The following is a 25,290-nucleotide window of genomic DNA, read 5'->3' as shown; positions in this document are numbered from 1 at the left end:
GCACCTGCGGCTTCAGGAGAGCTGTCTGCACGTGTCACAGAGAACGCGGCTTCGTCGCGCGTGCCACGAATGCAAATCTGGTACTTCACATGCTCCACAGGCGCTAACCCACGAACGCAGCCTCAGCATCGGAGCTCGCGAAGGTATCCTTCACCGCAATGTTCGGTGGCACACGCTTCTTGTCCTTCGACAACTACCATTCGCCAGCATTACAGGCATTGTTCGCACCTTGACTGGCCGTTTAGAATGCTCATCACACAGCTTCAATATCATCTATGGTCATTGGCCAATGTCTGATGTTTCAAGATCGTCGCATTACCGAACGGGCCGGTCGCGGGATGATCACATCCACTAGGACAGCCCGGCAGAGAGGTAAAGCCCACTGCAATGCTGTTTTATTGCTCCTTCAGCACCCTGTGCGACGTCGAGAGATGGTCTCGACCACAGTTGGGTTTTGCGATCATGCGGGCGGCTAGATGGCTTCGATTTAGAGAAATGTTCCTCTGACCTGTTCAACAGTAAGACTTCTTCACTGCGAGCAGCTCTCGACCCACAGCAATGCGATCCTCACGCAAGTGTCAGTATTACGGAGTAACAGGCCCCAGCGCATAATGCGCCTCTTTGATATGCTGCACGTACGACATGAAGTGGGCATGTTTCTGATGTTTCTAGCGTTTCTAGTTCTACGTCTAGGATGTTTCAAGAACGGCACCCCGGACAGCATCACCATGTCCACCCTGCTCGACATATAGTATCGCTGTGGCTCTTGGCCGGGCGCCTACTCTTGGTTCCTGAGTGAGTGTTGTGGCAGGCCACCGCCATTGACACCTTCGCCTTCTGATTTCTTCTTGCACATGTATTTGAGATACCCCACTACTTCCTTATAATAATGTTTGCGTTTGCTTCTGAAAGGCCGGTCTGGCACCTACTGGCATGCTTTACGGCCTTCTTTTTGCTTTACTCATCGGCTGCCTTTTGGTTCGGCTCGAGGGGATCATTCGCTAGCGAACATTACCCAGACAGCCTCACAGCAATCTTCTCTATACAGACCATCGATGCGCTCAACCAAGACGTAAGGTTGCGTAGTGCGCTACTGTCACTCACAGAAGCTATCGCACTATCTTCCAGTGATATCGGTGAGAAGCTTCGTTCGGAAAGTCTCCAGAACTTTGGCGCCAATCTCACGGATGGTATCAAGCACGTTCGGTCGAAAGAGGGGTCAGAACTGAAGAGGAGGGACTTGCAGGATGATATCAGTAGTACTTTCAGAGATTTGACGGGTGCTGGTGGTATAGGCGGGTTCAATCTGACAGGTGGATTGGCCGGTGTACTGGGCAGCCTAGGAGACTTGATGGTGGGCTCCCTTGGTACACCCGCTTTGTTTCTAGGTATAGGTCTAGGGTACGTAGGCGCCCACCACAACGAACAGACTAACCATTAGCAGCATGGGTACAACGACTGCTCTCAACCTGACCGACATGGAGGAAGCTAACGCGATAGCTTCGAGCATCGCCACCGCCTACAACGCTTCAGCAAGTGGTGCGAACCTCGCCGCTCAGCAACTTGGCAACGGCCTATCGAGGCAAATCACCCCTTCCTTCGATGGCAACAATTTCTCTCTCGCTCCTGCAGCTTTTGCCTTGGCATCTGGCATCGGAAATGCGACTGCAGTAGGCTTTGGTCTGACAGAGCAACGTTTCGTACCTTCATCTGATCCGAGCATTGAGGGTCTAGCTGGAAATTTCGGTCTCGGGGTTGCAATGCCGATTGTATCCAACATTGACCTTCGAGCCACTATCAAGAGTTTGGGAAACAGTTCCGGTGTCTCGAGCTTCATGCAGAATCTTCCCAAGATCGCGGCAGCAGCTGGGCTGGGCCTAGGAGAAGGCGCAAGAAACGGCTTGGGCTTGACAGCATCGCAGCCATCAGCATCTGAGAATCAGAAGCGACAATCTGTGGATCCTACAGCAGACACGATAGACTTTCCGAGAACTGTAAAGCATTTCGCCAGAGGCCTTAGCCAGTCATTCATTGAGGGCAGCAACTTCTCAAACCTCGACATTTCGTCTATGACAGCCTTCCCCAACATGACAGAGCTCCAAGCCATGCTCCGACCTATGGTTGCTGGAGCTGGTGCGGGTATAGGCATGGGAATTGCCATCGGATTGAACTTCAAAGCAGTGGATGCTCCGCCAATGATCGCTAGTAATATTGACAGCGACAACGAACAAACGGCCTTGGCTGCGGAAGGTTTCACGCAAAACCTGTTCTCCAACCTGCTCATCAATGGTACGGCCATCCAGCAAGCGAAATCGTTCATCGCGAACAACCCACCTCAAGCATTGCAGGGTATCGATGGTGCGAAGGCAGCGGAAGGCCTCGCTAGAGGTAGCATCGAAGGTGTTGTGAGCGCGATGTATTCTGTTGGAGGTGTCAAGAACTTGATCAGTGGCGATCTACCGGATACTGCATACGACAATGTGCCAGTTTTGGCACCCACACAGTTCAACGATACGCTAAACGGCTCGGCTGTTGGCTTTGCGCGAGGGTTGACAGGCAAAGCGACGATATTGGTTGCGGAGATCGTCAGAAACCTCACTCAGGGCATGTCGAAGTCTGACGTGGCTCCTCCTGCACGTAGAAGCATTGTTGAAGAGTTACACGAGGATTCCAGTGTAGGTAAGAAAATGCCACCGGCTGAGTTGTTGCATATACTGACACATCGCAGTAGCATCTAGTCCGATTACCACCCGACAATCTCAAGTCGGAACCGGCCAATTCCCTATAGCTATCGACCCAGCCACAGCGCAGAAAGGCGCACAGAAATTGGTCGACACTCTCACATGTCAGGGAATCGGCGGCATCGCGTCAGCAGCTTTCGGTGCCATGGCTGCAGCCAAAGCGAACGCTACTATGATGAGCAAAGCGATGGGCCAACTCGGTCAGACTCTCGACCCAACGGTGTTGCAAGCACTGCCCCGAGGACCTATCACAGTTTCATCAGAAGGAAACATGTTCGAGATCGTCATCGAAAGCCAGAGTGTGAAGATCAATGGTCTGGCGCTGGTCCCATTCGCAGTCATTACCGGACTACACGTCCTGTTCGCTGGTCTCGCATTTCTTACCTTCCTTCCATTATACCTTGTCCTAGGCGTAGTCTGGCGGTTCTCTGTCCTGACCGGCTTCCCAGTCGATGAAACCAAGAACAGGAAATGGCGCATGGGTCTTTTGATTACATTCGCCATTCTAGGCATCACTGGTATAGTCCTTGGCATGGTCGGTATGGGAAGCGCTCGTCATTTCCGCGACACACATGGCATTATGGGCCTTATCTGTCTCATATTCCTTTTCCCAGCAGTAGGATTCTCTATCGTTCGTCTTCGTACAGAACTCCCACATCCCTCGCCCGCAGCATTCGCCGGTATCAAAGGCCCCATCGCGGTTGCGAAAACACCACAACGCATCTACCTCATCAGTGGTATCAGTACCCAACTACTATTGGGGCTAGGCCAATTCGCCTTCTTGCAAGGCTTCTCCACACTCCGAGCCATATCGCTTTGCGTCGCCGACGCAGTACTAACCTCGACCAGCGTTGCCGGTCTCGTGAGCTTAGTCTTGATGATACAAATCAGTGCCACGGCATTAGTCGGTATTCGAGCCTGGTTGGAACAACACATCGCCAAGAAAGAGGCAGCTGGCATAACTCGAACAACGACTGTTGGGTCTAGTGGCCTCAAACGAAGCGACACGATGGCCACGTTCGGTTTCGATAGGAAAGACCCGATATCGGTTTCCAGGTTGATCACCACCAAACCCAAGCTCACACAACGAAAGACCGAAGAGCTCAAAGGCTCCGAAGACAACGGCATCAGCACTCCATTCAACTTCAGGAAAGAAGGAAGCATCAATGAGCCAGAAGTACAAGACGACAATTTCCTCTCACCCGAAGAGCGGATCAACTACCAAGAGCGCGGCATCTACAATCCCAAAACTGGAGGCTACACATACCCTGTCCAGAGTATGAACTATGGCGACGAAGAGTTCTACAACAGGTCAACTACATACGGAGAACGCCGCCCCTCTTCGGGTGTGTTTGACCCCTTGCTGTCTCCCCGGCCCCCGATGGCAGCCGCTACCGGACCGAGAATGACTGGCGTCACTGTTCAGGATCTATGGCCTCCACCAATGCCGCCAAGTTTGTACATGACGACGAGGACGCAGAAGACTGTTAGCAGTAGGTATAGCAGGCCGATAGATGGGAATGTACCTGTGAGGGATAGTTTCATGGGTTTTGGGAACCGATAAAGGGACGTAGGGACATTGGAGGCAGGACAAGCCGCATGTATATCATGATGTATGATAGAGATACGAATAGATCCGATTGAAGTACACTCTGAGAGGCCATTTGCGTAGTGACCAAGCTCGGCGGTGATGCGTATGATCGTGGCTCATGTGATTGATCACTCAAGGACACAAACGGAGACCCGGTAGTTCCCGCGACGCCGCTGTCGGCCGTCAGCCGAGTATATAAATCTGTCTTTCGTACTCTGGGGTCATTCCTCATTACTCAAAGTCCCCTGAAAGATTTCCAAAACAGTATTCGCTTCGGACTATGTCTGCAGCCTTCCTGTCTGCTTCCAAAATAACAGACGCCTTCCATTTATGAGACTGAGATCGAAAACTTCCTCCCGCAATCGCATGCTGTGGTCGTCTCCCAACATCCAGCCTTGGAATGTTCTACTCTTTCTCGGTACCTCAAAACACAAACTCAATACAGCCCATGTCGGTCGCTGCCTCAGCCTTGCTCCAAAATCAGATTCGTATTCTTCCATGACGATTCTTCTGAGCTCTGCTCTCCCAAAACTTTTATCAAACCAACGGATGCTTTGCGGCGCTGCCTCTCAAAATTTGCAGCATGGAACCTATGTCGGAACGAAAAACCAGACGTTCTATTTTACATGTTCGTGGGCCTCGAGTATCCGACTAGCAGCGGCTACATTCTATGTCCCAGAAAGACAATCCACCGCGTACATGCTGCTGGTTGCTGCACGCGCGTGTAAAATCAGCTCGGTAGCTTATACATGTTCTCCTCTCCAACACGTCGCGAGAACACGAAACTTCAAATATTCAAGAATGCCGTGGCATGTGCTTCTCCGTGCTGTGTTTCCAAAAGCAAAGCCAGCATCTGCGATGATTCATGTGGAGGGCGCGCAAAACTCTAGGGCATTGGCACATGAGAAAAGCACCTTGCGACGGCACGTTGCGATTCATCTCTCCGTTTTGTGCCTTCTCAACCTCATCGGTGGGCCCGCCGGGCTATATAAACTTTCAGCGATACCTGGAGAAGTATCTACTCATCAACCTCTACCACATCTTTCCAAAAATGAGTAAGACAGTGATCATGTGAGCTTCTGCTTTCCAAAACAGATGGATTACGGATGCATGATTTGCGTCGGACTACATGCACCATACCTGCACAAAAAAAAAACGCTCGCGCACAGAACTTGTCATTGGTGCTGATATGCCAAATATTGAGGAAATGGACTCGAGCTGCGGGCTTACACATCATGTCAAAACCAGGAATATGTTCAGAATGGACATATCTTGATGTCTTTGAGGGACAAAAAAAGGCATGAACATGTACAACAAGCATACCTCAAAGAGCTGCCAACTTCACCTACATGTCTGGCGGGAGAGAAGCCGATAGCGGATGTATACGCCATGCATACTTTATGTCTACAATTTCTCAAAACGTGTTTTCATGCATCCAAAACTTTGAGCATCTCCTCCACGCTCTGGAACTTCTCCCTCTCCTTCCCTTTGCTCTTGCCTCTGGCCCGTTCAGCCTCATCGATCTTCTTCCAGTCCGACCAACTCAGCGGTCTAGTACTAGTAACATTATCTTTGATGCCATCCCAGCCGAGACCCGTGCTTCTGTTGTCGCCACTGGTATCGTTCAAAAACGGTACATCGGCCTCCCAGTCCTGCGCAATAATGTCTGCAGATGCAAAAGCGTCTTGCATGGTACTGGCGATGACGCCGGTCGGACCACGCTTGACCCAGCCTGCACAGTACAACCCATGAACGTGGCCAGCTGTCAAGCTGCCAGGCCCTGCCGATGGTGTGATGACACGACCATGCATGTCATTGGGTATTATGCCGAGCTTCTCATCGAAAGGTACGCCGATGTCAGACAGACCAGGTAGACCTGTTGACTTGTATCCTACGGATCTAAAAGCCAGCGAGGCCTCTAGCGATGTCTCTTCGTTTGTAGGTGCGACGCGGGCTCGTTGGTCGAAGGGACTGGCGTCGGTGACGAATTGTTGTATCGTAAAGGCGATTGACGACAGGTGGCCGGCGTCTGCGTGCATAGACTTGGGCGCTTGCATGAAGTCAAGGGCCCATGACCGAGACGCTTCCTCTTTAATAGCCTTGCTACCCTTGAGAAGGACTTCAGCTATCCGCTTTTGTACTCGGGGGAGTTTTTTGATCTCGGGTGCGTAGAAGGAGCGGTCGATTGGTTCGAAGGCGACGGAGGGGATGTTCATGAGCTCGCGAGCCTCTTTGACAGTGAAGGCAGCCTGGCTTCCAGTAAGCGATATATCAATGCATGCGGATAATGAGACGTACCTGTATTGGCCCACGCCGGCCAACGACCCTTACAGATCGCACCCGACTCTCTGATAGCGTCTGGATAGCCTGCTCCGAGATGTCGGTATGCCGTAGACTGTCAACAGGGCTGAGCAAGATGCGCGCAACATCCAGCGCCACATTTCCCTGCCCTATGACGACTGCCTGTTCGCCAGCTTGGAGATTGGGTTCCAGGCTCCGAAACTGCGGCAGCGCATTGTACCATCCTACAAAAGACCTTGCTGAGTATACACCCGGTAAATCTTCGCCTGGAATTCCCAATTGCCTATCTTCACTTGCGCCGTATGAGAACAGTATCGCGTCGTAGTGGGGCTTCATCTTGGCCAACTCGATATCGTGTCCAACTCTCACATTGCCAATATAGTTGAAGCGCGGCGATTGCGCGACCTCCTCAAATGTGTCCTGGCAGTTCTTGACCTCTGGATGGTCCGGCGCAACGCCATAGCGGACAAGCCCGTACGGCACCGGGAGTTGCTCGTACATGTCCACGACGGCATCTTGGTTCTTGTTCATTAATCGGTATGCCGTGTAGAAGCCTGCCGGTCCCGAACCGATGATTGCGACGCGAAGGCGCCCGCGCGCGCTTGCAGTCGCGCTGTAGGCATTGCGATGTGGTCTTGGTGTTGCAGATGCGCTGTTGTATGGAGACGGCTTTGTTGTCCGATATCGTATCGTGCTGATCGCTCTCGCATGCTTCAAGGTACCATGGTCGCGTATTATCGGAGCCGACGCGCCTGATATGCGTTGAGTGCAGCTAGCGCAAACATAGGGCGTCCTCTGTAGGTGCCGGACAAGGTGCATGGTGTGAAGGTCCTTGCATCTGATAGCGGCGATCGCCGCACGAGGAACTTGGAGATGACTAAGGTCCACCAGATGGCGCTCCCGAAGTCAATGGCACCCAACCTTGGACCCATGCAACGCCGCGACCATCACATTTACACTGGAATCATGATGAGCGAAATCAAGTCCAATTCAATGCTTCGTGTTGACCATGATATGATCACGGTATTGTTGGGCCTCTCCTCCGCCCAACGTGCCGCCCAAACCACCGACAAAGCAAACCTGACCACAATTCCTTGCTGCAACTCATTGGGCCCCCACATGTTCCTGGCTAATACAGGTTTCAGCCGCTCGTGGCTGCGACTAGTCAATGCCTAAGCCCGTCCCATCCGTGCTTCCTCACGTCATGAGCCGTTCTGGATCTACATTGGTCGATATTGATTGTTGTCATGACAACCCCATATTTACATACATATCACCCCAGGTCCCCGCGTGGGCCCATGTCAGCTATCAACCAGCATTTGCATCTCTTTGCTAATAAGCGAGAAGACGTCTCTCACCTTCTGTTCTGACGGTCGTGTGCAGCAGAACTTCCTTCCTTCGTTACTTCTCGCTCTCCATCGCAACAATGGCAGGCCGCTGGCAGCCCCATATGTACGCAGCGTCGAGGGATTCCATGATTGACACCGACCCCACCCGGTCGACGTTCAATCCAAAGGCAGTCACCATGGCTAGTCGCATGCCTCCTCCACCACCGAAGAAGAAGCAGGAAGGTCCTTACATCGACTTCAACAAGCACCCGGACAGCTACCTCATCCTTCCGTATGGTAACACACACGCGAAGGAAATGAGCCCGAAGACGAAAGTCTTCATCGACATTGCGCGGTGGATCCAGTTCAGTCTGAAGATCCTCACTCTGCTTGGCGCAATTGGCATCATGCTGTGCGGTATCTTCATTCGAGGTGCGCAAGATACAGAGGGCTACATTTTGAGGATACCGGTATGCACAACTCAGTCAACATTTAAAACTTCGCTAACACAAACAGCCCGGTGTGGACCTCATCGTTTGTCTATACGCGATATACCATCTAGTCCGTAATCCCAAGACGCGACCAGCCGGAAGCTCCGCCAGCTACCACTTCTTTGCTCTCGTTACCGACGCCGGCTTTATCCCGTTCTACGTCTTCACCGTACTCATGGCTCGTCGCAACTCCGATATGGATGCCGGAACACTTGGGCGGTGGCGCACCATGTTCCCTACAGACAATGAGACAAACATAGTCCTGTTGACAACATGGATCACCGCAATTGCTACCGGCGGCCTCCACGTCCTTTCAACCGCCATTGATCTGTACTTGGCTATCCTCTTCAGGAAGATCTCGAAGCTGCCACCGGACATGAACCCGCTTGAGGACAACCTGACTTCGCGCAGAAAGACCAAGCACAAGCACAAGAACTCTTCAATCTCAGCCATTACACCTCTTACGTCGGACCAAGAGAAGAGATTCAGTGACCAGAGTACCATTGCTGGAGATCGCCGCGATTCTAAGACTCCTTCGTACATCTACAGCGATGTTCCTAGCCCTACCAAGAACCAGGTCGCGTTCATGCACACGCGAACAGACTCGGAGACTACGTATTCGCCCCATACACCTGCTTCAGCTCGCCAATCCAGGGAGCGTTTCTCCATGTACTCTCAGCCTCCCTCCGCATACCAATCCCGCAAAGAACTCAACCACCGTGACGATCTGCTCAACGATGAGGAAGACGATCAGACATTGGCTCAACGCAAGTCTATGCTCTCTCAACAAGCGAACATCAAACGACACTCTCGTGGCGGATCCCACGTTACCTCGTCCTCCTCGAAGGAATCCTTCCACACTCCTCCCGGAACCGCACGCTCTTCCAAACAAGAAGCGACTGGTGATCTCTCCCTCCAGCGCAACTCCCAGCAAAGCCTGAAGAACGACAACTGGTTTGTGCATCCTGACGAGGAAGACGAGCACCATGACCACTACCCAGCGCCCAAGCAGACAATGTTTCCCTCAAACGCGAACAACGGCTACAACACTGTCTCACCCTACGACGACGTCTCTGACTACGAAGAAGAGCCCGAGGCACCCGAACCTCTACGCATGAACCCCCTCAGCCAAAACCCGCCATCCCCCCCCGGCACAGCCACCTTCTACGACCCTTACAAAGCCACCTCCCCTCCCCCACCCAGCCTCCAGCGCACCAAGACCACAACCTCCATCTCCACCGAAAAGACCTTCGACCGCTCGCACTCCCGCTCCGGGACCCCCAAGTCGCGGTACTACGGCAACCTCCAAGCCGCGACCGAAGGCGTGCGCAGCGCCTCCAACTCTCCCTCCCCCACAAAAGGCTCCTTCCGCCAACAACCCAACCACTTCCCCAGCGCCACGAAACAATACGCCGTCAACACTCCTCCACCCGTCCCCACGCACAACAACGTGACCAATTCGCCGTTCACGCTGCACAAGAAGAGTTACACGAGTATCAAGCGCACAGGCGAGGCGAACTACACACCCAAGCAGGGCCAGTCGCCGCGCGTCGTCAGCCGCTCCGGTGTCGATTACATCAACCCGTATGAGTTTGACGAGTCGGATCTGGGTACCCCGGGACGCAGGAGAGATGTTAGTGGGAAAATTGCTGAGGAGGGGAGAGGCGGTGGGTGGAGTGGGATGACGCAGAGGAAGGTTAGTGGTGTTGCTTATTAGGGTTCCGTGCTTTTCTACTAGGGAGGCGTTTGATGGTATCTAGGTTCAAGGTTTTTCTTGTGACGATGTTCTATACACATGATGTGGTTTGTCCATTTTTCTTTGGGGGAAAACGATATTGGGTCGGGACTTGGGGGTTAGCATGACTACATAGCACGTTCTGGATGACTGGAAATGACGATATGGGATCTGTCTGCTGCACGAAACTGAGTTGTATCCTCCTTCTGATATTTTTGTTGTGATGTGTTTCTGCAGACATCATGCGAAATTGCGCGGCCGTCCCTGCTATAGTACGACATGAAGCGCAGCTCCTCAGGCTGTACTGTCGACATCATACTCAACATCCGTTCTAATAACATACTTCGCACCCTCAACAACCCCCGTGCCTTCGTGAAGTAGCGCTCCTTGCGCCTCGCCGTGTGGAAATACCGCGACACTGCCCATGATAGGCTTTACAGGGTAAGCGTTAATAACGCCCTCCTTAACACTAGGAACGAAGAAAGTCGTCTCTCCACCCTTGAACTCGTCGTTCAGGTAGATAAGGAAGGTGAAGAGAGACGACTGGCGCGCGTCGGCTGGCGACGCATCGTATTTGTAAGCATCAGTGACGGGATCGATACCTGAGGGTGGCCAAGCGCCATCTGCCAGAGTTAGCATATGGATCATTTTGGTCTGTTCAGAATCTACGAACCGATATGCATACGATACTCAGCACCAGGCACGTATCTGTACACTCTGAAGCGTCGGTTGATACCGCGGACTTTCTTGCCAGCCACGCTGTCCGGCACAAACGCCTTCACTCTTTCCCAGAGCTTGTCGTGGAATGCTTGGTCGACGATCCAGTAGAAGTTGTGTGCTAACACACTAGTGTCTTCACCTTGCGGTCGCATCGGCGCATCGGGGATGAACTCTATAGTTTCGCCGGCTGCGATGATGGCGGAGCATTCCTCTGGAGAGAGTACGTCCTTGATCAGTCGGAGGTTGGGCACAATTGGGTGCTTGAAGCATTCTGCCTTGGGTCCTTTGCCGAGCAGCACAGCGTCGTCTTGGGACGCGTAAAGGATTGCAGGGTGAAGGTTCGGTGGCTTGCGCTGCAGACCGGCGGTAGTTTCGATGATGCGGAAGCGGTCCTTGAGGTCGGGGGAGCATGAGTTGAAGATGCTTTTGTCCTCGACGCTTTTCCGTACTTGACGAGTGGGCTTGCTGGTCCCACGCAGATCCCAAGTGTCTTGCAATGAGATACCTGATGGGATATCTATGCCGTGGGCTGTGGTGTCTGTCGGACCCGTAACTCGCAATATTGAGTCCAGCACGCCGATCAGTTGGTCGTTTTGCGCATTCGTACCGACTACTGTATGACTAGGGACCTGCACATGAATCGACAGTCCGGAGACTACGTCCAGAGTACGCACCCAGCGACAAAGAGCACCTAGTGTTGGGGTGTCTTTCCTGATGCGCATCTCTGCCAACAGGATGACGGCTTCTGTGTACTTGGCGTCTGTGAGCGCACCTGATATGCGCGCAGTGAGGTTACTGCCATCTATTCTTACGCTTAGTCTTCGATGTCGAAACCCAAGATATCAGACATACCAGCTGAGTTCAGGCCGGTAGTACATGCTTGACGGAAGTCGTATACAGCAGTCCTCAGGTCTTTGCACGCTTTTGACTTGATCAGTAAGGGATGTGCGGATAGCGTTTGTAATGTCTCAATCGCGACCTCAATCTCTTCAGATGAGATGACCGAATGTACGCTTGCTGGCTCGAGTGGATTCGCATCTTGTGGTGGACTTGGAATGCTGTTCGGGTACTGCTTCTTTGCAGCCTGCAGTTGCGCATTCGCGCTGCGTTTCCGCTTGGCCATGCTTGATGATTAATTTTCTAGACGTGCAACTGGAAAGCGGAATAGTATCCACCAAGGATGTGTCAGCGATTACCGTGACGGATATGAAGTAGTCCGTCCTGTACGCGCATGCCGAGGTTTACGGCGGCGAACGTAGAAATTTCGTGGTCTGTGCTCTGGACTAGGCGGGGCAATGTTGTGCAGTACCAGTGCGGAAAGGCCCGCTCTCCGGTCTCACCACCTCAGGACACATGCAGGCGCGTTACTCTTACATGTTTGAGCCTCAGACTCGAGGCCCCTTACGTTTAGTATAGACCTCGTTCGCTCGATGTCCGACCGAGAGTTCTGACCTCATTCATTGCAAAAGGACTATGTATATCTCGATGCCTACTGTATCCACAGTGGTGCAGTAGACTAGAAGCCCTGAGCCCACACACTCGGCAGTTCAACGGCGCTATGCAGTCTACAGGGTCTGATACACGAGTATCGGGACGGGGTTAACGACAAACAATGGGCCGACGTACGTGTTATGCGCGGATCGAGGGGTACATTCCAGAATCCTGAGTACCCAGGTATATAGATAAACTCGGGCGATCGCCCTTTTCTTTTTCTTCACACATCTATACAAATTTTCGCTCATACATTGAATACATTCTTACTTTAACAAACACACCCCACTTCGACACATTTACTCACCAAGATGGCTTCCACCTCCTTCTACCAGGCCACCGTGCCCACCTTCAAGGGCATCGCCAACAGCGCTGTTGGCTTCCTCACAGCAGCCAAGGAAGAGCAGGCAAAGAACAGCTCGCTGCCCTCGGATCAGGACCTTCTCAACGCCCAGCTCGGCGACATGCTTCCCTTCCGCATGCAACCCATCCTCGTCGGCAAGTTCCCACTCGATGGAGTCACGACCCTGAAGCTCAACGGCTCGGCCGCACCCCCTAACCTAGACCCCTCATCCTTCTCGTCCCTCGACGACGTCATCAACTTCTTCAAGCAGTTTGCCGCTGTCTTTGACGCCGTTGACGAGAAGACTTACAACGAGAGCGCTGGAAAGAGCTTCGATGTCACTGTTGCGGGGAAGACTATGACAATGTCTAACTTGGCTGAATACTATAACAGCTTCGTCATTCCCAACAGTTAGTATTACCCTCGATGGAACTACATGTCAAATGTAGAATGTATGCTCACACGGACTTTCAGGCTACTTCCACCTCAACGCCATGTACATGCTATTGAGGAGCAAGGGTTTCGCCCTTGGCAAGGGCAAGTACCTCAGTCCTTTCTTCACCGAGCAGGCGAAGAAGGACTGGGCCCCGTTGATGGGTTAGAGAGCGCCATATGCTGAGCTGCGCTGTGTCTATTTAGCGAAAAGACTCGATGATCAAAGAGCACGCATTGGATAGAAATGAAATAAATGACATCACATCAATCCAGTCGACAGAAGACAACTAGACCTGCCTGCACCTATTAGTTTTCTTGCTCGTATGGGAGTGAGTGTCTAATAGATAATTGAGCACACAAAACAGAAGACATTGCCAGAATGTCTGTCAGCCTGTAGTGCTGATGTTCATTGTTCTTATCAGCTACTTTACTTGTCGAAGGCATCTCTCAGCTTCTCAAAGTGTGCCCTCATCTCTTCCCCAAGCTTTCCTTCAACATCTGCCAAAATCGTACACACCAAGCTATAATTGTTACACAAGAATCTCTCCCTCTTCCGTGCGTCGCTGATACCCTTGCTCAGCTTAGTGAGGTAGGCTTCGTACTCGCTCCTCAGCCTGCCCACGGATACACTGACTGGCTCGTCGTCGCCTGCTTCCGAAGAGAGAGCCAGAATGCCTTGGAGAAGGTTTGCAAACTTTTGTGTGAGAGGTGTTGGCGCTGTGGAGGTAGCGGTGGAAGAGCTTGAGCCAAGTAGCGCCGCACCGGTCGAAGGTCGGCCGGGTAGAGATGCAGTGACTTTCTGGAGCGAGGTGCAATGCATGTCCAGAACCTGCTGGAACCGTGGCCAGAGTAGCATATTGGTTGCGTTGATATAGCCTTCCACCGTCGGCACCTTCCTACGTTGTAGTTCGAATGCGAAGTGCTGGTTAAGTCGTACGCACAGCAGTATACCAAGCGTGTCTGTTGTCGCTTCTACGAGCGACTTTGTAACCGCTTGGCCGACTGCTAGCGTAGGCTCGAAGATGGAGTTGAAGGTTCGTGAGATGGCGTGGAAGTTCTGTGATGGGGCGAAGTATGTAGAGATAAATGTGTACTCGAAACACGCGTTGTCGACAAGTGCGAGGTTGAAGCTGCGGAAAGGGACCTCTAAGTAATGCGGTGACTTCTCGTCCTCGGCGACGTTTGCTGGCAAGGCATTGACAGAGGAGCTCTTCAGTGCATCGCGACGTCGTCCAAGAGAGAAAGCATCGTATGCAACTGGTGCGTTACGAGACTGACCGAGCAGAGTTCCAGCTCTTCTCGCACTGGGATCTTCGCCCAGTACATCGTACCTGTCCATAGCATGTACTTTGATCTTTTCGAGCGCAGTTCGATAGCGGCTGAAGTGGTTGAGGTAGTACCACCGCATGGTATATATGTATGCCTGCGCTATCTGTTGCGCAAGCTCTGGCTGGTGTTTCGCGAGGAAAGAATACAAGTCTTTGTATTTTAGGAACGCTTGCTGTTGGATGATCTGCGCATTAATGGAAGGTGAACGGATGGCCTTGATCTGGGCGACTATATAGTCTCGTATTCGTTCAACGGCGCGGTTTACGAGATCGTCCAGCAGGGGCTTGACGTCCTTTATGGCCATCAAGTCTGGATGTTCTTTGGCTTTGTCGTTGACTGTCTTGGACCGTTTCTCGACTTCTGCAAGGGCGCGCACGAAGCCGTCATCGACCGGACCTTCAGCGATCTTACGCACGACAGCTGGTGATATGCTGATGTCTTCGACCGCCGGTCCCAGCAGCTTCTCCACCACTTTTCGGTTTTCTAGCTTGGTGTTCAGAGCAATGGACCGGTTCTGGAGTGATTCTATCTCTGCAGACACAGCCTCGAGATCCGACTGGAAGTTTGTCAGGTTTGCTTCCACCGACTTGAGCACCTCATCGCACGCCAATATCGACTTGTGTAGGTCCTCGAACTTGTCTTTGTCTTTGTCATCTGCAAGCACAATGAGCAAAGACCTGGGACTCTGAGCATGAAAACATACATTCTTCGACTGACTGCGCGCTATATGTATGTACAGAAGTGGGCTGCTGTCGCTCTGCAGTCTTCGCCGCGGCGAAATCGTGCAAGCTCAGGTCCCCGAAATCAATCTCCTCCTCTACCACTCCAGGCTTCTCCGATATACGCGTCGAGTCTTCCCCGTTCGTGGAAGGCGAGTTGCGCGGCGGTCCTCCCATAATCGACTCTAGCACGTGTACGGGATCTGGCACGTTGGGCGGAACACCCCCTGTCTGGCGTCTACGTGGCCCGCCATTTGGCATGCGCGCGGATAGAGGCAGGCTCGCAGTCGAAGCATTGGGTGATATGAGGGGCGTCAGCGAAGACGACCGCGGATTCAGTCCCGGCCTCACGGGTTGCGCAGGCGCGGGATAGCCCCTTCGGGGAGCGGGCGAGTACGAGTCGCGTCGTGGAGGCGGCGTGCCGGTGGGCGTCGAGTACGAAGAGAGCCTATCTAGACCCCACATGATGCCTACTGGGTCGCAATCAGTTCAAGGGCGCATGCTAAGAATCAAACACGGATAGCGAGCTCTGAGGGCAGCTGTAGAGCACCTCGATTCACATAGCAGGCCCGGCGATTGTTTAATCCGCGAGCTAGACAGGGATCCGCTAGCGCCACCTTCCCCTCCGCGCCTGCCCAATTTTGCCCACGCAAAAGACTTCTCTCTCCATCTCCATTTAAGGACACTGCCCACCCCACTGCCCTTCGCCCAGCAGCCCGAACTAAGCCTCTCCTCCCCGTCGCATCCAACTCTCATTCATCACCATGGCGGACAACAACGACGCGCAGGTACGTCCCTCGGAATCCAGCCCCGCATGTGCTCTTACCCCACCCTTCGGAGCACTGTCGCCAGCTGCGCTCCAGCTTCGCACCCTCTTGCGCCGCCCTCTTGCGCCCAGTACTGACGCCGCAAATTATAGCATGAGCACACCTTCGACTCCGCCGATGCGGGTGCCTCCACCACCTACCCCATGCAGTGCTCTGCCTTGAGGAAGAACGGTTTCGTCTGCATCAAGAACCGCCCCTGCAAGATCGTCGAGATGACCACCTCCAAGACCGGAAAGCACGGCCACGCCAAGGTCCATCTGGTCGCCATCGACATCTTCACCAGCAAGAAGCTCGAAGATCTCTGCCCCTCCACCCACAACATGGACGTTCCCAACGTCACCCGTCGCGAGTACCAGCTCGTAAGTGGCCCATGAGGCTCCAATGCGAAGCCTGAGCTAACACGCGAACTAGCTCGACGTTACTGACGACGGCTTCCTCTCCCTCATGTCCGACGACGGCTCCACCAAGGACGACGTCAAGGTCCCCGATGGTGAAGTTGGTGACAAGATCAACAAGATGTTCACCGAGGACGGAAAGGACACCAGTAAGTTACACCCTGAATAGGCGATTTTTGGGTCATGCTGACAGACCACCAGACGTCATTATCCTTACTGCTATGGGTGAGGAGGCCTGCATCGACGCCAAGGAGGCTCCCAAATAAGCGCATCGCTCAATACGTAGACTGTTTAGCAGGAAGCAAGGCGCGCACTGCAGACAGATTACAAACGGGGCTGCAACACTCTTTGCATATTGCGTGCAAAGTTGTAGCTCCGCGGCAAACGTAGCATTCTCCCGTGCGATTTGCACTAGGCGACCAATGCACGAGGTTCTTCGGACGGTTTTGGGTTCTTTGCATTGCCATGTCTGGGAAACGTATTACGATTCATTTCCCTTCCTAGATATATCCCTTACGCTTCTGGCAATGAATAAAAGGTGATGACTTTACGGCAAATGTCGCGTCCCTCATTGGTAGAAAATTCGTGTGACTGGTTGCCGGATCCGCGCTAGTCGCCCGCGAACTTCGATCTCGTGTATCCTGGCCAACAACTATAGCATGTGACGCAGCACTCAAACGCACTTGATCTCACTTGCAGCCTCGTTACCTTGAAATATCTGCATCCACTCTTTCCACATTCAGCTACACCGCCAGATCCATTTAAGCCTCGTTTATGTCGACTAAAGGCCCCGTTTGTGGCGTCGAAAACTGCCGGTCTAGACGCTACGAAGAGGGCGAAGACGGTTTCTTGTATTGTCAGAACGGCCACCAACAGGCTGGCTTAGTCCGCGGAGAAGATGACGATGACTATGTAGGGGCTTCACGAACAGTGACGCGCAAGAAGAAAGAGACGGAAGATGACGCCAAATCCACTGGTAAAATTTACAAGGGCGCCCGAGGTTTTGATTTATACTTGAAATGTCTGCAGCTCGTCCTGCGACATCAACTTTGGTTCCTCGTCAAGGATCGAGGATTGCCTGTGGAGCTTGAAGCAGTCACACGCGATCTCTGGTCGCTGCGCATTGCTCAACTTGGAGACCGGATCGCGAATCAGGATGAAGAGTCCTCAGAGTCCCAGAGTCAACAACTTTTCAGCACCATGGAGAGCGAGGATGATGCCACAGATACTGAGAAGGGTCATCTCAGAGATACCAAGGGAAAGAGGAGCATGAGGTTGTCTGCCGCTCCCAATCTCAATGATTGTCTAGTCTTGTGCTACCTTGGTATCTTGACACTAAGGCTGCCGTTCACACCAGGCGATGTTTATGCGTGGGTCATTGATGGCAAACTAGCATATCGCAGAGCAATCAAGCTACTGCCACTCGCCATGAGAGATCGACTGTTACCTGCCTACCGTGCTGTTCTCGATCCAAGCGCATCGCTTACTTATACACGATTTTACAAGACGCTCATAGACCTACAAATGAGCTACAGCAAAGACCACGGTATCACTTGGCCAGCTCTGAACGTGCCGCTCCTTCTGTTCCGCTATCTGAAAGAGCTTGCCTTGCCACTGGAGCTGTACGATGCAACAAAACGACTCGGCGACTTGCTCGGCTATGACTTCGCTCCTCACCATGACGGTAAGAAGCGTCTGAGTATACGGCATCTAGCTGAGGCGCAACTAGTGAGCTCCCTCGTCATATGCATCAAGTTACTTTATCCTCTCGACGACATGAAGCGTTATCCGAAATCATCTTCCGAACCAACAGCGGCGGCGATGAACTGGGAAGTGTGGCGGGAGCAAATGAAGGGCGCGGAGGAAGCCAGGCGAGGAGGCAGGGGACGCTTCACTACCGAGGCGTTGACAAAGGTGCAGGAGAAGGATGTTCTCACGATGGGCCCTGAAGAGATGGATCAGTACCTCGACTTCTACGCCACAGAGTATTTGGATGATGCCGAAATTCAGCGCACGAGGGATGCTGATGACTTCCGACACGCGCTGTACAATATGTTTCCTATCGACACTACAACACATCATCCCCCACAGGAGGCATCCCATACTTTACCGTTGAACGAAAGACTGGAGGTGATAAAAGTGGTTCAGGGCGCAATGGAGACAGTCCCAGTGGTAGCCGAGGAGAACAGTGAGGTATTTAGGATAGGGCAGGCATACCCGATTTGGAAGACGGAAGAAGACATTCCCGATGTAGCAAAGACGCTGTACAGAGAAGCTGCAAAGATTGCGGGGCTATCGATGAACATGCTCATATTAGCAGTCAGTTCCACGGAAGCAAGGGTTGAGCAGTGGAAGAAGGCACAGAAGAGGCAAGCTTGAGGTCGTCACGTGCATGTAATAATACAAATCCAAAGCTTGACTATCACTTCCCAAACAGCTGTCTTCTTTGAGATTAATGCACGCTTGATGCGCCGGTTTGGAGTGGTGGAAGGCGTCACACGTGAGCCCTGGAGGGGCGCTTGACACGCGCTAACGCTTGCCGGCCTAGCATGGGTGTCTGTGCGCGCACACAGTGTGGAATTCGTCTACCACTTCCGCCCTCAACCTCGATACTGAGATCACGGAACACCGCAACACCGCCAAAGATGCAGATCTTCGTGAAGACCCTGACGGGCAAGACCATCACGCTCGAAGGTATATCTCGGATGCACGAATTGCAATGGGCCCCGCGCTGACTTATTCGCAGTTGAGAGCAGTGACACCATCGGTACGCACACCCCCAATACCACTCGACGGCAGTACTCCGCACCGCACCGCATCGCATCGCATCGCCCGCGCTTGCAAAACATGTAGAAGAGGGAGGATAGAAGCTGACAGCGGGCAGACAACGTCAAGTCCAAGATCCAGGACAAGGAGGGCATTCCCCCGGACCAACAGCGCCTGATCTTCGCCGGAAAGCAGCTCGAGGATGGCCGCACTCTGTCCGACTACAACATCCAGAAGGAGTCCACCCTCCACTTGGTCCTCCGTCTCCGTGGTGGTATCATTGAGCCTTCGCTCAAGGCCCTTGCCTCCAAGTACAACTGCGACAAGATGATCTGCCGCAAGTGCTACGCACGCCTACCACCGAGGGCTGTCAACTGCGTACGTCATGACAAAATACTCGTTCCCTGAATCGGGAATGAACAGAATATCGGACTTGACTAACCACACCACAGCGCAAGAAGAAGTGCGGACACACCAACCAGCTCCGCCCCAAGAAGAAGTTGAAGTAAACTATTCGCCTCTATCGGCGTCTGGCGAAGAGAGCAACGGGGTCGGTGGAAACGAATTGCAACGATTGCATGCGATGGATATGAGGGCTAGGTCGCTACTACTTCTTCCACGGCACATGGCATCAATGGCGTGCTTGTCTTGTCTCGCATCTGAGACTTTATGAAGGGAATCAGGCATGTAGAGTGAATCGATCAAATTCAAACACCACCAGCTTCGACTCTATTGCCCACATTTCTACGTCGTGTTGCGCATATTCGATAGTCTTGCAACAAGTCACGTGAGATCGCGTCACGAGCGTAGTTTATGACGTCACCAATCATAACGCACGGTGGTCAAACACCAAACGCCTTGAAACGCACTGATGAATCTCAGCTCTTGAACTGTGATGATCCATGTCGTGTGAGCCTTGACATTTGGGACCAGAAGACCATGGCCGTGTGTCACACATAATCACATCAACATGCGACAGTTTTTGGATTTTCTTTGTAGTTGATCGTAGCAAACATCGAATATACAAGTACATATTTTTTCTTGCTCGCATACTAAACACTCGTAGATATGAAAACGAACGTCTTCTCCACCGTTGCTGATGATCGTCCCGAGAATTACCATGATTCTGGGCCGTAGTGCTATCTCTCGACACAGTTCCCTACTCGTCACTCTCACCGTAGACCAAAAGCGCCAACGAGAATATAGAGCAGACGCCGATCCAACAAATGTTTCGTATCCAGCAGGTAAGGGGAAGTACACATCATCTCCTACTGAGAGAAGACCATACATGTAAACAAGAAAAGGGTAAAACTCGAAACTCCGAGATACAACGAGGAGCGTGGAAATGGTATCGTAACGCCTCGCTATGCATATAAAAACAGGGTAGAATTCAAGAAGTATAGGTAGTGTACGCGCGGTCGACGGAAGGCTCGGTGGCGGACGTGTGCTGTCTGGTGTGGTTGTGGCGGTGGTACGAATGCTGAAAGAAACGGGTATAGTTGAAGGGAGGTTGCCATCCGGGATGGCGTGGGTGATGCTAACAGGGAGCTGCTTAGACACGAGGCTTCTTCCAGTAATATTGCTATAGATGGTTAGCGATTGATCTTGAGGAAGACATTGATGAAAAACGGGTATGGGGGTCGTGAGTGTGACGTACCTTGTGTGTCTTCCTTACAGACCGTAGTCCAGTGCTGCGTGTACCGGCGGTGATGGTTTCACGCCTCATCTGGTTGGTGTCCATCTCGGGGACGTAGTAGAACTCGTTCTCAAGCGGCTGGCCAGCGGCATCCTTGCCGGCACGGGGGATCTCGCCAACACATGGAGTGTCGTCTAGAATCCTCTTGAGCTCTTGTCTAGAGAGCTGAGGAAGGGGTGTGGATGCGCCGTTGCCCTCTTCATCCTTGCCATCTGTGCTCTTAATCGCACAAGCCTTCAATTCGGCGGGAAGGTTGCTGTGAATGGCGGAGAGTGGCTGCGAGTGGATACGAGAGAACGCCAACTGGTTGATGACATGGTTCTTGATGGGCGACTCTTTGAACCGGATAGGCTCGGTAACTCGACGTCTGGGAGACGGTGATAGTAGTGGTCCGCGCATACGGGGGGCGTTGGACTGTGTTGGCGTAGCTGTGTTGAAAGAAGCCATGCCGTTGAGCAAGTTCTGACCGAAGGGTCCGAATGAGTGTACAACAGGGTCGTTCTCTTCGTCGTTGTCGGAGAAGTCGTCGGCAGCGAAGTTGATACTCTCCTTAGGGTCGATGACAGGACGAACTTCGTGACTAGACCTGGAGCTTGGGAGAGAGGGGCGGATAAAGGTCTGGTCTGCAGAACCTGGGGTCTTGACGCCAGGGCTGTCTACACTTGCGTCGGCATCTTCGAACACTTGAACAGGACCGGACTGGGCATTTGAGCTGAGACCCGCGAAGACAGGAGGGCGGATAGGGCTTTGAGAGACAGGCGAGCGTGGAACGACAGGAGGACTAGAAGCCAAGTTCTCCTGGGTACGCGTACGGGTCGGGGTAGGCATGCCTTCTTCCTCAGACTCCCAGGAGAACTTGGACACAGGGATGGTCGGCCAGGCAATCATGACGCGGGTATCCTGTACATCCAGCATGATGGCCGTCTCGGGGTTCTCTGACATGTAGGTGTCTCCCTTGCTCAGCTCGAAGATGCGTCCCTTGCAGTGGATCTTCGCACCGTTCCATCCCAGACATTCAACCTCAATGTAGCCGTGCGGGTATGGCGGGCTTGGCGCGTGGTAGGCAGCTTGGACGTGGACGCGTGAAATGAGGCGGTTGGTGGAGAGTTGGTAGTCCGAAGTGTTGGAGCTGCGGCCCATTCTCACGACCTCGCCATCTGCGGGGAGGTCGACGGTGGGCACAGCACCGAGTGGGGTCCTCTCCGACAGAGCAGAGAAGGTTCGCTCGAAGCCCGGCCGGGCATGGCGGGGCGACGAGGAGAGAATGTTGGTCGACGACGTGGGCTGGGGGGTCGGGTAGTACTTCAGTTGCTTGGGAAAGGTGGGCGAGTCCTCTTCGAACTTGCGTTTCGAGGACGTTGGGCGTGGAAAGGGCGATGAAGAGAATGGCCCGTCTTCGCCGAAGGCCGGAAGAAGCGTTGGGGTGGGCTTCCGAACATGGCCCGACTGCATCTCTGTCGACTCGATGAGGGAGCGCGGCATCGCCTTGCTGGGTGAAAAGTCCATCTCGTGTGGGGAGCTCCTAAGACGCGGTGCTGCAGGCGTGTCGAGGTCTATGGGGTAAGGTGGACGTGTCTCGAAGGAGACGGGCAGGCCGGCGGCTGCAGAAGGAGTGTTGGCAACGCGAAGATTGACACGAGGCGGTATGGGAAAAGAAAGACGTAGGTTAGGAGGAGGAGGCCATGAGGTCAATTGCGAAACTACGGGTCACGAACGCGATCATGGAAGACGTCGCGACACGCGGGTGTGGGTTGGCTAGCGTGATGAAGCTAGGACCGTCGTAAGAACCAGCACCCAAGTTCACCACGCATTCCGCCCTTGCAATACGTCTTTTGTAACATGCTTTCAGATACAAGATGCCCTACGTGTCTCAGCTAGTCCGATTGCATTCTTTTCCAGGCTTTTGCAGCGCTTCTTCGCTATACATATCCCAAAGTTCAGTCACGTCGGCCACATCCGTTCACCAGCCTCTGTGCACGAGCACAATTATTACGCCTATGACATACATTCTGTCCTCGGCTGCCACTTTAACTTGGTTTTCTCCGCTCTGCCAGCCCCTCTGCACTGCAGCCAATTCCACATTAATCTGCAATCATTGGTAATATCTACGCGCTGAGACAGAATCTTTCACACTTCCTGCTGCCCTAATGGCATACACGTCGGTCGCAGTAAACTTCACGACTGCGTGAAGTAAAGTGAATACCCCAAAAGCAATCTACACGCAGGCACTCAACGCGTACCGAGATCTTGATGTACTACGCGTTCTTGGGCAGCGATCGAATGGACCCACAGCCATACGCCAATATCCAGATACAGGCAAACGTCACGCAGGTGAAAAGAAAAACTTTGTGCAGCAATCGATGCAGCTAACGCGAGAGCAAACACGTTCGTAACCAAAGTGGAGCGGTAGGGCCGATGGACGCGCGACAGTGCTATAGACGCGTCGTGAAAGATGGCCAGGCGAGCGCACGGTGATGGCGTTTCGGCTGGACCGTGTTCGGACTGGCTTCGGTCAATCGATAACGAACACTTTCGTCTCGTGTGGGCAATCCGATATAGAGTTGATAATTGCTGCCGCGTCCACGAAACCTTAATGATCCAGTCCGCGATGGTATGAATATCTCGCATCCACTATTCTGTGACGGGCACAAATGACCTTGGGATGATACTATGTACCCCTATCGCACATTGACGCGCTGCTCATGAAACGGCTGACGGCATGGGGACAAGGACTGAAATTGAAATCCATCGGCTGGTGACATTGCAAGGGTGAATAGCCTGTCGTGTGCTTGAGGATACTGCGACGCGACGATTGGCTCTGAGGAGCCCCGCATTTGACTTCGGGGCTTCGGAGAAACTGTGGCGCCGGCAAAAAGTTCGAAGGGAAAGTTGGACAAGGGTCTAGCCCAGAATTTCCAGCGACCAGCAACATCGCACCATATCACAGCAACAATGGCCAAATCCAAGACCCTTACCAAGAAGGTTGAGAAGGCGCCCGAGGCGCCGCTCACTACCAAAGCCACGAATGGCACGCCCTACCAGCTCGACCCGTCGCAAGTCGAGCGCGCGGCCAAAGCGCTCGTTGCGCACATGAAGAAACACGTCGAGGACAAGAAGGAGGAAGCACCCAAGAAGAGCTTGGCGGCCGATGAGGACGAGGCGGAAGAGGTCGACGAGCCCATCTTTCTCAGTCTGGCGACGAAGAAGCAGATTGGCAACACCAAGAGCATGAAGCCTCTGGCAATGTATGTTCGCGCATCGCAGCGCTTGCGCCACATCGCTAACACATACCAGCAAGCTACCCCATCCCATCATTGCAAGCGATGTACGGATATGCATCTTCACCAAAGACCCGCAAAGAGCGTACAAAGACCTCGTCGCATCCGACGCTTTCCCGGCCGCCCTTCGCGGAAAGGTACAGCGCGTGCTCGGTGTAGACAAGCTGAAGAAGCGATACAAGGCATTCGAGCAGAAGCGCGCGCTTCTCGCCGAGTACGATGTTTTCATGGTCGACGATCGAATTATCAAGATTGTCGCAGAGTGCCTCGGCAAAGTCTTCTACAAGAGCAAGTCAAAGCGCCCGATCCCAATTCGCCTTACTGCTGGCGCATACATCGACAAGAGCGCAAAGAAGGACAAGGATGCGAAGGAGTCCCAGAATGTAGTCGGCACACCGCAAGGTGTAGCAAAGGAGATTGAGTCTGCTCTCAACTCGACCTACCTCAGCATGAGCCCCTCCGCCAACACATCTATCAAGGTCGCCAACCTCTCCATGACCCCTCAACAGATTACGGAGAACACTGCCGCTGTCGTGTCCGAAGTCGTTAACAAGCACGTCGGTCAGGGCTGGCGCAACATCCGCAGTCTGCACGTCAAAGGTCCCGCGACCAAGGCCCTGCCCATCTGGCTCGCTGACGAACTATGGACTGAGTCTGAGCAAATCCTTGAAGGACCGTACCACAAGGCCATCACAGAGGGCACACCAAAGGGCAAGTCTGCAGAGCGCAAGAGAAAGTGGGATGAGTGGGAGGAGGAGATGCTCGACGATGAAGAGCTTGCTGCGAAGCAGGCCAGGAGAGAGGCCAAGAAGGCTAAGAAGACAGAGAAGAAGAGCTCCATCAGCAAGGAGAAGCGGAAAGCAATGAAGCAAGAGGCACTCCAGTCGGTACAGACACCGTTGATCGCTGGTTGAACAATCCATTACAATTATCATTGCATGGCACGGCGCAATGTGTTGGCGTTCCGGCGTTCAAAAGATCTGTTTGACGATATGATAGTATACCACTGGTCGGCACATAGCAATATAGACTCTGTGCAACTGTTAGAATGTACATTTGCTTTCTATAAATCACGACGGCTCTGCCTTGATCAAATTGTGGTTT

The 25,290-nt window shown here is 53.0% G+C and overlaps 10 protein-coding genes across 10 annotated transcripts; 6 read left to right on the top strand and 4 right to left on the bottom strand.

Moving 5' to 3' along the window:
* Positions 1-558: 558 nt before the first annotated feature.
* J4E90_007643 (uncharacterized protein) lies at positions 559-4,305 on the top strand (the record flags this gene model as incomplete). Its single annotated transcript, XM_051437177.1, has 4 exons — positions 559-577; positions 1,020-1,401; positions 1,445-2,679; positions 2,729-4,305. 4 exons carry the CDS (start codon positions 559-561, stop codon positions 4,303-4,305), a joined length of 3,213 nt encoding a protein of 1,070 aa, XP_051288923.1.
* Positions 4,306-5,759: 1,454 nt separating this feature from the next.
* Positions 5,760-7,164, bottom strand: J4E90_007642 (uncharacterized protein; the record flags this gene model as incomplete). The annotated part of the gene is made up of 2 exons (XM_051437176.1): positions 5,760-6,581; positions 6,631-7,164. 2 exons carry the CDS (start codon positions 7,162-7,164, stop codon positions 5,760-5,762), a joined length of 1,356 nt encoding a protein of 451 aa, XP_051288922.1.
* A 919-nt stretch (positions 7,165-8,083) lies between these two features.
* On the top strand, positions 8,084-10,169 carry J4E90_007641 (uncharacterized protein; the record flags this gene model as incomplete). Its single annotated transcript, XM_051437175.1, has 2 exons — positions 8,084-8,431; positions 8,478-10,169. The coding sequence occupies 2 exons, from the start codon at positions 8,084-8,086 to the stop codon at positions 10,167-10,169; spliced, it is 2,040 nt and encodes a 679-aa protein (XP_051288921.1).
* Positions 10,170-10,481: 312 nt separating this feature from the next.
* Positions 10,482-12,030, bottom strand: J4E90_007640 (uncharacterized protein; the record flags this gene model as incomplete). The annotated part of the gene is made up of 3 exons (XM_051437174.1): positions 10,482-10,810; positions 10,861-11,709; positions 11,760-12,030. The coding sequence occupies 3 exons, from the start codon at positions 12,028-12,030 to the stop codon at positions 10,482-10,484; spliced, it is 1,449 nt and encodes a 482-aa protein (XP_051288920.1).
* A 679-nt stretch (positions 12,031-12,709) lies between these two features.
* J4E90_007639 (uncharacterized protein) lies at positions 12,710-13,343 on the top strand (the record flags this gene model as incomplete). The annotated part of the gene is made up of 2 exons (XM_051437173.1): positions 12,710-13,151; positions 13,216-13,343. 2 exons carry the CDS (start codon positions 12,710-12,712, stop codon positions 13,341-13,343), a joined length of 570 nt encoding a protein of 189 aa, XP_051288919.1.
* A 260-nt stretch (positions 13,344-13,603) lies between these two features.
* Positions 13,604-15,689, bottom strand: J4E90_007638 (uncharacterized protein; the record flags this gene model as incomplete). Its single annotated transcript, XM_051437172.1, has 2 exons — positions 13,604-15,159; positions 15,209-15,689. The coding sequence occupies 2 exons, from the start codon at positions 15,687-15,689 to the stop codon at positions 13,604-13,606; spliced, it is 2,037 nt and encodes a 678-aa protein (XP_051288918.1).
* Positions 15,690-16,194: 505 nt separating this feature from the next.
* On the top strand, positions 16,195-16,712 carry ANB1 (translation initiation factor eIF5A; the record flags this gene model as incomplete). The annotated part of the gene is made up of 3 exons (XM_051437171.1): positions 16,195-16,410; positions 16,463-16,595; positions 16,648-16,712. 3 exons carry the CDS (start codon positions 16,195-16,197, stop codon positions 16,710-16,712), a joined length of 414 nt encoding a protein of 137 aa, XP_051288917.1.
* A 508-nt stretch (positions 16,713-17,220) lies between these two features.
* On the top strand, positions 17,221-18,825 carry J4E90_007636 (uncharacterized protein; the record flags this gene model as incomplete). The annotated part of the gene is made up of 1 exon (XM_051437170.1): positions 17,221-18,825. The coding sequence occupies one exon, from the start codon at positions 17,221-17,223 to the stop codon at positions 18,823-18,825; it is 1,605 nt and encodes a 534-aa protein (XP_051288916.1).
* Positions 18,826-20,764: 1,939 nt separating this feature from the next.
* Positions 20,765-22,414, bottom strand: J4E90_007635 (uncharacterized protein; the record flags this gene model as incomplete). Its single annotated transcript, XM_051437169.1, has 2 exons — positions 20,765-20,794; positions 20,870-22,414. The coding sequence occupies 2 exons, from the start codon at positions 22,412-22,414 to the stop codon at positions 20,765-20,767; spliced, it is 1,575 nt and encodes a 524-aa protein (XP_051288915.1).
* Positions 22,415-23,860: 1,446 nt separating this feature from the next.
* Positions 23,861-25,100, top strand: J4E90_007634 (uncharacterized protein; the record flags this gene model as incomplete). Its single annotated transcript, XM_051437168.1, has 2 exons — positions 23,861-24,153; positions 24,203-25,100. 2 exons carry the CDS (start codon positions 23,861-23,863, stop codon positions 25,098-25,100), a joined length of 1,191 nt encoding a protein of 396 aa, XP_051288914.1.
* Between the last annotated feature and the right edge of the window lie 190 nt (positions 25,101-25,290).

The sequence above is a fragment of the Alternaria incomplexa genome (assembly GCF_024043165.1).
Source record: "Alternaria incomplexa strain BMP 0042 chromosome Unknown scaffold_11, whole genome shotgun sequence".
NCBI lineage: Eukaryota > Fungi > Ascomycota > Dothideomycetes > Pleosporales > Pleosporaceae > Alternaria > Alternaria incomplexa.
The sequence above is the reverse complement of the archived record's forward strand: the minus strand, read 5'-3'. Positions and strand labels throughout refer to the sequence as shown.